The 14,421-nt window shown below is 31.9% G+C and overlaps 1 protein-coding gene across 2 annotated transcripts in view; it reads left to right on the forward strand.

Moving 5' to 3' along the window:
* Positions 1 to 14,421, forward strand: part of LOC143224760 (guanylate cyclase 32E-like) — a 131,991-nt gene that overhangs the window by 59,910 nt on the left and 57,660 nt on the right. For both annotated transcript variants that reach the window (XM_076453030.1, XM_076453031.1), the window contains 4 exons: positions 6,356 to 6,516; positions 6,872 to 6,965; positions 7,875 to 7,944; positions 11,131 to 11,248. In XM_076453030.1, the coding sequence (XP_076309145.1) occupies positions 6,356 to 6,516; positions 6,872 to 6,965; positions 7,875 to 7,944; positions 11,131 to 11,248 (443 nt within the window). The remainder of the gene's footprint in view (positions 1 to 6,355; positions 6,517 to 6,871; positions 6,966 to 7,874; positions 7,945 to 11,130; positions 11,249 to 14,421) is intronic.

The following is a 14,421-nucleotide window of genomic DNA, read 5'->3' on the forward strand; positions in this document are numbered from 1 at the left end:
TTTTGAATTTCAGCGGTTAAAAATGAAGTTGTTTTCCGAGAAGCACAATCCTTCATCTTAAACAACATTGCATATGGTAATTATCTTCCGTTTTAATAAAAGCAAAGTGTCAAAAGAATTACGGCAATTTGTCAATGGTTATTTAATTAAAAGTTAAGTGTACTAAATATGTCTTGCCGAACGATATCACGAAGGACGGCAATAGATTAAAAGGTATTAACTTCGAACAAAATTGTGGCATAGCACTCACTCAAAGAAAGAAACCCAACAGACAAACATGGGGCTAATCCGCTAGGCAAATATCAAATGGTAGCCCTTGTTTACTTTTTTGGAGGCGCCTCAACTGTAATCAAATTTTTTCTTATAATTAAATCAACCTCTTAAGCATCGTACCGACCCTCGGTATCCCTAACCACTTTCTGACGTCACCAGTATCTATGCCAACATTGTAAGCAGTGCGTTTTATTGTGTTATAGTTCAAAAAGTTCCGAATAAGTTTTCAAGGCGTAAGTGGTTTCAAAGTCACATGAGCAAGTAGCCTGTTGTAGTATTAATGTAGGAGTCGTATCAGCTCGAGCAGCTAGCTTTCATGGTTGCTTTAACAAATACTGTTATTATGATATATGATGTCCGTTTTAAAGTATTAGCTTGTAGTATTAGTACACTAGCAGAGACCTGCAAAATATTTACGGTCAAATTAATATATTTATTGCAACAGTATTTCTATAAGTACAAAATTTATGGAATAATATTAAAGAATTCCAATCGCACACCGTGCTAGGCCTAATATTAGTATCTACAAATCCATTTGTCCTAGGCCTAATATTAGTTAAGGCTTAATTAAGAACAGCGTATATTTGATAAACAGATAATCCTGTAATTTGTATACGTTTTTTTGCTTTAGTTAAGGTTAAACCTTACCATACTTAATACTACCAGTAAATAAACTTCTTAATGTTGTTCTCCGATTTAACTTTAGACCTTTTGAAGGCTTTAATAAGCTTCTAATATGTTGTAAAAAATACGTACTAAAATATATTTACATTCGCCTTTTGTTCACATTCTTTAAAATAACGTGCGCGCATAAACGCTTTTAGATAGTAAGGTGCGCTCGCATTTTCAGAACAAACAAAAACTGAATATTGTTATGATATAATTTGGTTTTCTCTTCTACGTATTAGCTTGTAATATTAGTACATTTAAGTTGACGTTTTCTGCTGAACATTATCTTATAATACTGTGTGTGGGTTTTTTTATAGCAAAGCCACATCGGGCTATCTGCTGAGCCCACCGAGGGGAATCGAACCCCTGATTTTAGCGTTGTAAATCCGTAGACATACCGCTGTACTAGCGGGGGACACTTATAATACTATTATATTCATTTTCCACGAATATATAGAATAATTAAGAAGCATATTTTGTTATTCATTTGTTAAACGTATTCCATATCTGAACACAAAGGCGTTTTTAAAAATGCTAAGAAATCACACCCCTCCACAAAAGTTTACTGATTTATCGTTTCATGGACCACAAAATATGATGATGCTATGTTTTTCTTATTGAAACTTAAGTACACTATTCGTGTCCTTATCCTAAACAAAATATTTCATGAATAAAAAACAATGAGGTAACCAACCTCATTGCAGTGTTTAACCCCAAATGGCTCGATCCTAACTCTGTAGGCTTATAACGGTAAATATCGACCTTCGAGAAACGTGGTTGGAACATAATAGATAGTCCACTGTGTAGCGTTGTCTTTAAAACAAATGTAAGTTGTTTATACTTTTGTTTAATACATAGGCTAACCGTTAGCCTATTTTTGAGACATAAACAAATGCATGTATATTTAGCTGCGGGCTAGGTTTTTATTATTATTTGCATTTAGTCCTTAGGTAGTAATTTATTTTGCCTAATATCACTATGTAACACAAATTTTGTTCCTGGATATTACGTGTTATTTCTTAATTGCTTATGTTGTAAAAGTACAGAAAACGACCATTATTCCCTTCAAATTTTGCTTTTGTGACCTGCATAATGAAATTTAAAAATTAACCTACTTTATATGTACAAATTGGCAAATTTGCACAATTTCATTTACATAAGGTCTGAATAAAACAACATGTAAATCAAAATTTATATGTATTTATATTAAAGTTATACAAAAATGAAAAAAAATATTTAGAAGTGAGTAGTATTTCGAGATTTGCGACTGTAACGTAAATCACTTTCACGTATCAGCCTAAGGGATCAGCATGGCCCAGCGTGTTAAGGCGTGCGACTCGTAATCTGAGGGTCGCGGGTTCGCATCCCGGTCGCGCCAAACATGCTCGCCCTTTTTTGCCGTGGGGGCGTTATAATGTGACGGTCAATTCCACTATTCGTTGGTAAAAAGAGTAGCCCAAGAGTTGGCGGTGGGTGGTGATGACTAGCTGCCTTCCCTCTAGTTTTACACTGCTAAATTAGGAACAGCTAGCACAGATAGCCCTCGAGTAGCTTTGTACGAAATTCCAAAAACAAACAAACAAAGTATCAGCCTCCAAATATAGTTTCGGCATTCGACTTTGTTGGACCAAGACTTCCCTGATCAAGTCATTGAGGTCTCTTTGGTTGGAGTAGTATGGGTTTCTCTCACCAGCTGCACCTCTGAAATTATAATCTGGATCTTCAACGTCTACCTCCTCTTCTGATTTGCTGCTCTCTTCTGAGGATGACTGCTTTCTCTCTGGCGGAGTGGGTACAGGGAGTTCAGGGCAGTGTGGCACTGGGGCGATGGATGATGGAAAGTCCGAATACATGATAGCACATGCATTTATGCCAGCCCGATGTTTGGAAAGGTCCACCATGTAGAAGTAGCAATTGCTTGTGTGGTTAGTGGGTTCACACCAAGTTCTTGGAATAGCGAACTTCATGGCTCTCTTTTTCCCTCTGTACCATCCTGTAAAATAACAAAATAAAATTGTTATTATGAAGAATAAATTTATTTCATCCACAACTAAGGTGTAAGAGGTTCATGTAAAATATTTTGTATGTGATATTTTTTTCTATATTATTGGAAATTAAAAAATAAATTAAAAGATATTTAAATTTTAAAAGGTATAAAGTTTGTATGATATAAAATATTACTATTCAAAAATTGTCCGTCTTACCTTTTAGAATTTGTTTTTGCAATGCTCGCAGGTAAAATAAGGTAAAATAAGCCCAGGATTTGTCTTGATCCCTGACAGGTGTGCCGAAATATGCCTTGTAGGATTCACACATTTCAGCAGATGCTGTCACAGAGTACGTTTTTGCTCTTGTTTTGACGAATTGACCACATACATAGCAGAATGTGTCTGAAGAAAGCTTGCAGCTTCTTGATGCCATCTCTAATAAAATCAGATAGATCTACGTGTTCACTAAGGCAGCTAGAACTAAACTAAAGTGGTGAGCCCCTGTATATATATTACTATGGAAAGTTCTAGAAAATTCTCGAAAGTTCTACAACATTCTAGAAAGTTCTACAACATTCTAGAAAGTTCCTGAAAATTCTTGTGAGTTCGAGAACATTTTCTATGAGCTACTCAGTACTGAACCTACCTGGAATTTTCTGGAAAAATGGGTAAATTTGAAAATTTCATTACCCAGGTCACAACAGCAACGTTTGAAAAGAAAAATAAGTTTTTTTCCATTTACTTTAGGCATAAGCAATTGGAAAATAACACTTTCTGCCCAGAAACAAAAAAAAAGTAAACATTTTGTTACATGATGTAATAGTTTATAGATATTTTTAATTGTGTTTACTTCATTTTATAACAGATTATTAAGTGTTTCTAATTATATATACATCACCAGACAATAACTGTTTAAATAATATTTACCTCATCTTATTCATGATGTGCTAAAAACACGTAGGTCCAAGAAGTTTTGATAAAACTGAAATAGAAATCCTTATAACCAGAGCGCTTTCGAAAGGTAGACCTTCTGTAAGCGTTCGGATTATAAGGGTTTTCACCTCCTCTTATAATATTTTGTTACGTATTTTTAATTATATTCAGAAATTTTTAGGTTCCTTGATTTAAAAAAAAAAAAATTAATACTAAAATATTGACCACTAGGTGTCACAAGTAGAAGCCTATTTGAGAAAATAGTTTATAAATCGCCTGCAAGGGTCATACTTCAGTCCTCTTTGTTTTTCATTTAGTCAGAACTATGGACCAATAAAAATGGATTGTTCCATGATCTAATGATTTACTTGCAAGGTTTGAAATTCGAAGATTTATGGGACATGCCCCATTGGCCCCAAATTGCACTCTATACTTTGGAGTGTAGAGAGTGCTACAAAAGTAAACTATTTAAGCAGAGCAGTCCCTAAGTGGGCGGCATGTGATACAAACTATTTGTCTTCTTTCTGAACTATCATCTCAAAATTATGGAATCCTAGCGAGAGTAGTTCTCGTACACCTTTGAGTGAATATCCAAAACAAACAAAATATATTGGATTTTTTTCTGCTATTTTTTGTGGTTCATAAGAATAATTCATTGATCTTCAACTATTTATATTAGTTTTCGTGGTTAGGCAGTTTAATATATAGAAATAAAGCTGTAATGCATTACTTTTGTCAATACATTTGTAAAATCTCTTGAAAAATGAAATAATTCCTAAATGTCTAACGAGAAAAACTATAAGTTGAGGTCGAACTTACCTCGGGTATTTCACACATACACATATATGTATTAATTAGTTACACTCTGACTCATTTCTTATTTAACCTAGCTTTTTCTAACAAATCCGTGCCTTTCTATGCACTGCCTTAACCCTAATACAAAGTCAGAATTTACAAATAACTTTGTTTAAACTTCCGTCAAACGCTTGATTTATAGAAATATATTCAACACAGTCTCATATTAACAATATCATACCTCACGATCTTTCAGTCGAATATTTACAAGACACTGACAGTGCAGCTTTATATTTGTTCTCCTAATGACGAAAAGGAAACAGTTATTGTGCCTTTAGTTCAGTTATTTTACCATTATTTCAATTACTGTTCCATTATTTTACCATTACTTCAATTACTATACCATTATTTCCATTATTTTAATAATTTTTTGTTATTATACCATTGTTTCTGTTGCTGTACCATTATGTCTATTATTATAACATTGTTTCTGTTGCTGTACCATTATTTCTATTATTATAACATTGTTTCTGTTGCTGTACCATTACTTCTATTATTATAACATTGTTTCTGTTGCTGTACTATTATGTCTATTATTATAACATTGTTTCTGTTATTATACCATTATTTCTATTACTGTAACATTGTTTCTGTTACTGTACCATTATTTCTATTATTATAACATTGTTACTGTTACTGTACCATTATTTTTATTATTATAACATTGTTTCTGTTACTGTACCATTATTTTTATTATTATAACATTGTTACTGTTACTGTACCATTATTTTTATTATTATAACATTGTTACTGTTACTGTACCATTATTTTTATTATTATAACATTGTTACTGTTACTGTACCGTTGTTTTTATTATTATAACATTGTTACTGTTACTGTACTGTTGTTTTTAGTATTATAACATTGTTACTGTTATTGTACCGTTATTTTTATTATTATAACATTGTTACTGTTACTGTACCGTTATTTTTATTGTTATAACATTGTTACTGTTATTGTACCATTATTTTTATTATTATAACATTGTTACTGTTACTGTACCGTTATTTTTATTATTATAACATTGTTACTGTTACTGTACCGTTATTTTTATTATTATAACATTGTTACTGTTATTGTACCATTATTTTTATTATTATAACATTGTTACTGTTACTGTACCATTATTTTTATTATTATAACATTGTTACTGTTACTGTACCATTATTTTTATTATTATAACATTGTTACTGTTACTGTACCGTTATTTTTATTATTATAACATTGTTACTGTTATTGTACCGTTATTTTTATCATTATAGCATTGTTACTGTTACTGTACCGTTATTTTTATTATTATAACATTGTTACTGTTATTGTACCATTATTTTTATTATTATAACATTGTTACTGTTACTGTACCGTTATTTTTATTATTATAACATTGTTACTGTTACTGTACCATTATTTTTATTATTATAACATTGTTACTGTTATTGTACCATTATTTTTATTATTATACCATTGTTACTGTTATTGTACCATTATTTTTATTATTATAACATTGTTACTGTTATTGTACCATTATTGTTATTATTATAACATTGTTACTGTTATTGTACCATTATTTCCATTTTGTGACATTGTTTCTATTGTTGTAAATTGTTGACATTATAGACGAACTTTAATTTTCACAGGCATTGTTGGATATAATCAGACTATTGACGAGAACGGGGACGCTGAAGGATATTATAGTCTGCTAGCATTAATGGCTAACTCCAATAAAACATCTCTTAACGAAGATAAAAGTATGCAACCCGTGGGTCATTTTGTACCTCAAGAAACGTTTTCTCTTTTGGTAAAGCTTGTTTTTACGTAATGATATTTAATATTTCAGTTTGAACGTATTAATAAACACGTGGTTTAAATTTTTAAATGACTTAAAGACAAATTAGCAAGAGCCCATTTTAATGTTAAAGACAAGCCATTAAAACGACTATATTTATTTATTTATTTAACCATACATATGAAAGTGAAATGAATATTTGAATTCATGTGAATATATGTCATGTAAAGAACAGATCACACATTTTAAGTAAAATCAAGTGAAAATATTTTTCTTTTAATTTCGAGTGTAGACTGTGTAATAAGTGATGGTTTAGGTTCTAACATTATAGTATACTTGGCTGTTTCTATTCTGTATGTCTTCCAAGAAACTAAAGCTGAAAGAGAATATTCAGTTATTCAATGGAAAACCTCCTCGTAGTGAGCCGGAATGTGGTTTCCATGGAGAATACTGTAAAGCAGGTAAATAGCGATAGCTTATGGAAAGTCAAAATGAAGCTAGCTATTTAGCAATGTAAGAAAGTTATTATAACAGGATGTCAGAAACGATAGTGTGGTCAGTAGAAGTGAATGAAGGACTCACAATAAACTAATATTTTGAAATCAATATGAGACATCTGTATTGCATGAAATTAATTATAAATAGTTTTGTTTAAAGTTAAGCACGAGGCGACACAATGAGCTGTTTGTGCTCTGCCCACCAGGGGTATCGAAACCCGGTTTCTAGCAGTATAAGTGAACAAAGGTAGCGCTGTGACACTGAGGGGGGGGATTGTAAATTGACATAAATGGTTTGTGTAAGAACTAAAAACACCCCCTTCACGCAGTGGAACAGCGGCTAGTTACTGACTTAGAAAACTGAAATCAGAAAATCAGTTTCTAATAATGGAACCAACAAACAGCTCACTGTGGTTTTGTTCCAAAATAAACAAACACAAGTTATAACTAATAACAATAACAAAGAAACAGGAACTTGGAAACTATCTCATCAATTTGTTTACTTTCTACTGTGGAGAAAAAGAACAAATTATGAAAACACATGTTGATAATTTAGTAATTTCTTATTAATTAGTATTATTTAACAATTGTAATTACCAGATTAAGAAAACTTCATGTTAATAGTGACGGTTTTGCTGGTTCCAACAAATAATAGTAATTATATGTGTTTTATAAATTTCTAAATTCAAATCTCAAATTTAGTGAGCATTTATATAATTATATACGTACACAAATGTAAAGAATGACACTACTGGTATAGCAAGTGTTGATCTAACCTGAATACCTTGGTGAACTGTTGAACACCATAAAAGCTTGAAAATGAATTTCAGTTAGAACGAACTTACAGTATCTTCGTTTACTTATTTCTTTCAGATTGGAAGATCATTTTGATTGGATTTGTGTCTGGAATTGTTGTCGTCGTTGTTGGAATTTTTAGTTTTCGGTAGGTTTGTTTGTTTAGAATTAATCACAAAGCTACACAACGGGCTATCTGGGCTCTGCCCACCACGAGTATCGAAACCCCGGTTTTGTGCGGTGTGAGGCCGCAGACATTCCGCTGTGCCACTTGAGGGCTTTTCGGTAGGCTCAGTAATAGTAGTATGGAGAATTTCCTGGACTTTACGAAAGGTGTATTACTTGTATTGTTGTATTGCTATCGAGAGCTAAACAATAAGACGTCATTGTTGAAAATCGAATGTGTGATGTTAGAAAGTCAGTACTTTTCACAATATGCTTGTGTAATGTTTAGAAACTCAGTGCTTTTCACAATATGCTTGTGTAATGTTTAGAAACTCAGTGCTTTTTACAATATGCTTGAGTAATGTTTAGAAACTCAGTGCTTTTCACAATATGCTTGTGTAATGTTTAGAAACTCAGTGCTTTTTACAATATGCTTGTGTAATGTTTAGAAAGTCAGTGCTTTTCACAATATGCTTGTGTAATGTTTAGAAACTCAGTGCTTTTCACAATATGCTTGTGTAATGTTTAGAAACTCAGTGCTTTTCACAATATGCTTGTGTAATGTTTAGAAACTCAGTGCTTTTCACAATATGCTTGCTTGAGTAATGTTTAGAAACTCAGTGCTTTTGTAATGTTTACAATATGCTTGTGTAATGTTTAGAAAGTCAGCTTGTGTACTTTTCACAATATGCTTGTGTAATGTTTAGAAACTCAGTGCTTTTCACAATATGCTTGTGTAATGTTTAGAAACTCAGTGCTTTTCACAATATGCTTGTGTAATGTTTAGAAACTCAGTGCTTTTCACAATATGCTTGTGTAATGTTTAGAAACTCAGTGCTTTTCACAATATGCTTGTGTAATGTTTAGAAACTCAGTGCTTTTCAGTGCTTTTGTTTAGAAACTCATGCTTGTGTAATGTTTAGAAACTCAGTGCTTTTCACAATATGCTTGTGTAATGTTTAGAAACTCAGTGCTTTTCATAATATGCTTGAGTAATGTTTAGAAACTCAGTTCTTTTCACAATATGCTTGTGTAATGTTTACATTTTTTGTCATTTTCACCCTGCGAGACCCCAAGCCTCTAGCTTGAAATTACTATTTAGAAACGACTCACCTAATTGTTCACGAGGGGAAATTCTCACGAGAAGAACACGTTCCAAGACTTACTGGAGAATGAAACGTAGCTTTTAAATATCTATGCCAAAATACTAATAACAAAACAACCTAATAGCTAGTGTAGAGTTTTACTTGCTGTAAACTGCTGTCTAAGTTTGTCGTAATTGTTATTAATAATTAAAAACTTACAGTAGGTGGGAAGTTTTTGTTGTTTCTTGGTGTTTCTAATTCTTTGCGAAAGATTATAATGTCATTATTTGTTGCTTTGTGTCATGCTTAGTGTAAATATTTGTATTTCTTTGTAATTAATGCTGCATAGTGGGCTGTCTGTTCTATGCCCATCATCGATATCGAACCTCAGTTTCTGGCGTTTTAACTCCGTAGACATACCAATACTAAAATAAAGTGAATGGTTCATTTGTTTTTCAACGGTTTATCTGCCGATTAATACCGCTAGAAACAGGGTTTCGATACCTGTGGTGGACGGAGCGCATATAGTCCTTTGTGTTTAATAAACAAAAAAAAAACATTTGTTTTCAGTATTGTATTTATAGCTTTTTGTGATAATATCCTATAATCCCTTTCGGATATTAAAACAACTTGTTCGATTAGCTTCTCAGAATTTCTAATTTTTTAGAATAAGAAATAAACTGATTTCCTGTGTAATAGAGGAATGTCTCATACAAAGAAAATCGTATACAGTAACATCCTTATACATAACTCAAAAAATAAATAAATAAATTATTCTTCTTAAGTTAGTTTAACGCGAACTGGAGTTTATTATGAGGCATTTCTGTAACCCTAAATAAAAGCGCGACCTATGCGTCCGGAATGTAATATCGTTAGCTCGATATTTTGCTATTACAGATTCGACAGTAGCTATCGATATCGTGGTGAACTTGCGCAGTGTCGTTAGCCCCTGACGAAGCAGTAATAGCGAAATATTGATTTGTTTGTTTTGAATTTCGCGCGAAGCTACACGAGGGCTATCTGCTCTAGCCGTTCCTAATTTTGCAGTGTAAGACTAGAGGTAAGGCCAACGCGTTCATATAGCTAGTAATTATATGAAGATTTCATTCTTTAAACGTAACTAAAATCGCGACCTATACGTTCAGAATGTAACTTTATTAGTTCAATATTTTGCAGCCAAGCATGGCCAGCTGGCTAAGGCACTCGACTCCTAATTCGAGGGTCGCGGGTTTGAATCCCTGTCACACTAAACATGCTCGCCCTTTCAACCATGGGGACATTATAATGTAACTGTCAATCCCACTATTCGTTGGTAAGAGAATAGCTCAAGAGTTGGCGGTGGGTGGTGATGACTAGCTGCCTTCCCTCTAGTCTTACACTACTAAATTAGGGACGGCTAGCACAGATAGCCCTCGTGTAGCTTTGCGATAATAAAAAAACAAAAAAAATCTTTTATTCTTCAAACCCATCGAAACGTTAAACAAGTTTCTTTCATCATCTTTCTATTTATCTAAATCATATTTTTATCTCATCCTCTGGATGTTTTTGTTCCACTTCCAGATGCCTTCCTTATCACCTTCTTTAACTTCCTTCATCATTTATTTTCATCCTGTATATATGGGAATTTATTTCAACGTTTTAAGACGTTTGTCTTCCATCTATCTTATCCCTAAAGTGGCGCAGCAGTGAGCTTGTGGCTTACAAGGCTGAAAGTCGGGATTGATCTTCCTGGTATGCACAGCGCAGTTAGCCAGATATTAAATATTATTTAACCTAGCACTGTCGAAATGAATGAATATTTCAGATACCATTATAATGGTTGGTATTGGAGCATTCAATAACTGAATGTTAAGTACTGAAGATCTTTAGAGAACCATTCAAAAGATATTTACTCAGAGAGGAAATTCATCGTTGTTGGTTTTTGGACACTTTTCATCAAGTTTCAACTTAAACACCACCAAGTAATTTCAAAGCGATTTATAAAAAGTAAAGTGTGAGTTTATTGATACTAACTTTGATTTTTACCGGACTTACAACGTTAACAAGTGTTTCCAATACTAAACTTGATTGTATTCTACTGTTAGTCACTATCGTTATGAAAAGAAGATGGCGAAGAAGCTGTGGAAAGTTGATATCAAAGACGTAATGTTACTTAGGACGAATTCGGAATACGCCCTACAAAGCATCCGCAACCAGATGAACGTAAGTTGGTTTACGTTTTGCTTTATTTCAGTGTTTGACGTGTGAACATTAGCCATAATAGCTGAAGACGTAGACACCTAGGTCACTCGGTACCGCCATGGAAAACTTTGTTCTCATTATTGATCGCTATTTGTGTCTACTAAGGCTTAATATCATGACCCTGTAACGTGATTCAACAAAATTATTATAGTACGATAAACATGTCCTGTAGTCGGATTATATGTGAGTGATTCAGTGTTGTAAACCCTGATATTTATATACAGTTAGATTATATGTGAGTGATTCAGTGTTGTAAAACCTGATATTTATATACAGTTAGATTATATGTGAGTGATTCAGTGTTGTAAACCCTGATATTTATATACAGTTAGATTATATGTGAGTGATTCAGTGTTGTAAACCCTGATATTTATATACAGTTAGATTATATGTGAGTGATTCAGTGTTGTAAAACCTGATATTTATATACAGTTAGATTATATGTGAGTGATTCAGTGTTGTAAACCCTGATATTTATATACAGTTAGATTATATGTGAGTGATTCAGTGTTGTAAACCCTGATATTTATATACAGTTAGATTATATGTGAGTGATTCAGTGTTGTAAAACCTGATATTTATATACAGTTAGATTATATGTGAGTGATTCAGTGTTGTAAACCCTGATATTTATATACAGTTAGATTATATGTGAGTGATTCAGTGTTGTAAACCCTGATATTTATATACAGTTAGATTATATGTGAGTGATTCAGTGTTGTAAAACCTGATATTTATATACAGTTAGATTATATGTGAGTGATTCAGTGTTGTAAACCCTGATATTTATATACAGTTAGATTATATGTGAGTGATTCAGTGTTGTAAACCCTGATATTTATATACAGTTAGATTATATGTGAGTGATTCAGTGTTGTAAAACCTGATATTTATATACAGTTAGATTATATGTGAGTGATTCAGTGTTGTAAACCCTGATATTTATATACAGTTAGATTATATGTGAGTGATTCAGTGTTGTAAACCCTGATATTTATATACAGTTAGATTATATGTGAGTGATTCAGTGTTGTAAAACCTGATATTTATATACAGTTAGATTATATGTGACTGATTCAGTGTTGTAAACCCTGATATTTATATACAGTTAGATTATATGTGAGTAAGTCAGTGTTGTAAACCCTGATATTTATATACAGTTAGATTATATGTGAGTGATTCAGTGTTGTAAACCCTGATATTTATATATAGTTAGATTATAGTGATTCAGTTAAACCCTGATATTTATATACAGTTAGATTATATGTGATTTCAGTGTTGTAAAACCTGATATTTATATACAGTTAGATTATATGTGAGTGATTCAGTGTTGTAAAACCTGATATTTATATACAGTTAGATTATATGTGAGTGATTCAGTGTTGTAAGCCCTAATATTTATATACAGTTAGATTATATGTGAGTGATTCAGTGTTGTAAACCCTGATATTTATATACAGTTAGATTATATGTGAGTGATTCAGTGTTGTAAACCCTGATATTTATATACAGTTAGATTCTATATGAGTAAGTCGGTGTTGTAAACCCTGATATTTATATACAGTTAGATTATATGTGAGTAAGTCAGTGTTGTAAACCCTGATATTTATATACAGTTAGATTATATGTGAGTGATTCAGTGTTGTAAACCATGATATTTATATACAGTTAGATTATATGTGAGTAAGTCAGTGTTGTAAACTCTGATATTTATATACAGTTAGATTATATGTGAGTGATTCAGTGTTGTAAACCCTGATATTTATATACAGTTAGATTATGTGTGAGTGATTCAGTGTTGTAAAACCTGATATTTATATACAGTTAGATTATATGTGAGTAAGTCAGTGTTGTAAACCATGATACTTATATACAGTTAGATTATATGTTTGTGATTCAGTGTTGTAAAACCTGATATTTATATACAGTTAGATTATATGTGAGTAAGTCAGTGTTGTAAACCCTGATATTTATATACAGTTAGATTATATGTGAGTCATTCAGTGTGGTCAACCCTGATATTTATATACAGTTAGATTATATGTGAGTAAGTCAGTGTTGTAAACCCTGATATTTATATACAGTTAGATTATAAGTGAGTGATTCAGTGTTGTAAAACCTGATATTTATATACAGTTAGATTATATGTGAGTGATTCAGTGTTGTAAACCCTGATATTTATATACAGTTAGATTATATGTGAGTGATTCAGTGTTGTAAACCCTGATATTTATATACAGTTAGATTATATGTGAGTGATTCAGTGTTGTAAAACCTGATATTTATATACAGTTAGATTATATGTGACTGATTCAGTGTTGTAAACCCTGATATTTATATACAGTTAGATTATATGTGAGTGATTCAGTGTTGTAAACCCTGATATTTATATACAGTTAGATTATATGTTTGTGATTCAGTGTTGTAAAACCTGATATTTACATACAGTTAGATTATATGTGAGTGATTCAGTGTTGTAACCCCTGATATTTATATACAGTTAGATTATATGTGACTGATTCATTGTTGTAAACCCTGATATTTATATACAGTTAGATTATATGTGAGTGATTCAGTGTTGTAAAACCTGATATTTATATACAGTTAGATTATATGTAAGTAAGTCAGTGTTGTAAACCCTGATATTTATATACAGTTAGATTATATGTGAGTAAGTCAGTGTTGTAAACCCTGATATTTATATACAGTTAGATTATATGTGAGTAAGTCAGTGTTGTAAACCCTGATATTTATATACAGTTAGATTATATGTGAGTGATTCAGTGTTGCAAACCCTGATATTTATATATAGTTAGATTATATGTGAGTGATTCAGTGTTGTAAAACCTGATATTTATATACAGTTAGATTATATGTGAGTGATTCAGTGTTGTAAAACCTGATATTTATATACAGTTAGATTATATGTGAGTGATTCAATGTTGTAAACCCTGATATTTATATACAGTTAGATTATATGTGAGTGATTCAGTGTTGTAAAACCTGATATTTATATACAGTTAGATTATATGTGAGTGATTCAGTGTTGTAAGCCCTAATATTTATATAGAGTTAGATTATATGTGAGTGATTCAGTGTTGTAAACCCTGATATTTATATACAGTTAGATTCTA

The sequence above is a fragment of the Tachypleus tridentatus genome, chromosome 9, assembly GCF_004210375.1.
Source record: "Tachypleus tridentatus isolate NWPU-2018 chromosome 9, ASM421037v1, whole genome shotgun sequence".
NCBI lineage: Eukaryota > Metazoa > Arthropoda > Merostomata > Xiphosura > Limulidae > Tachypleus > Tachypleus tridentatus.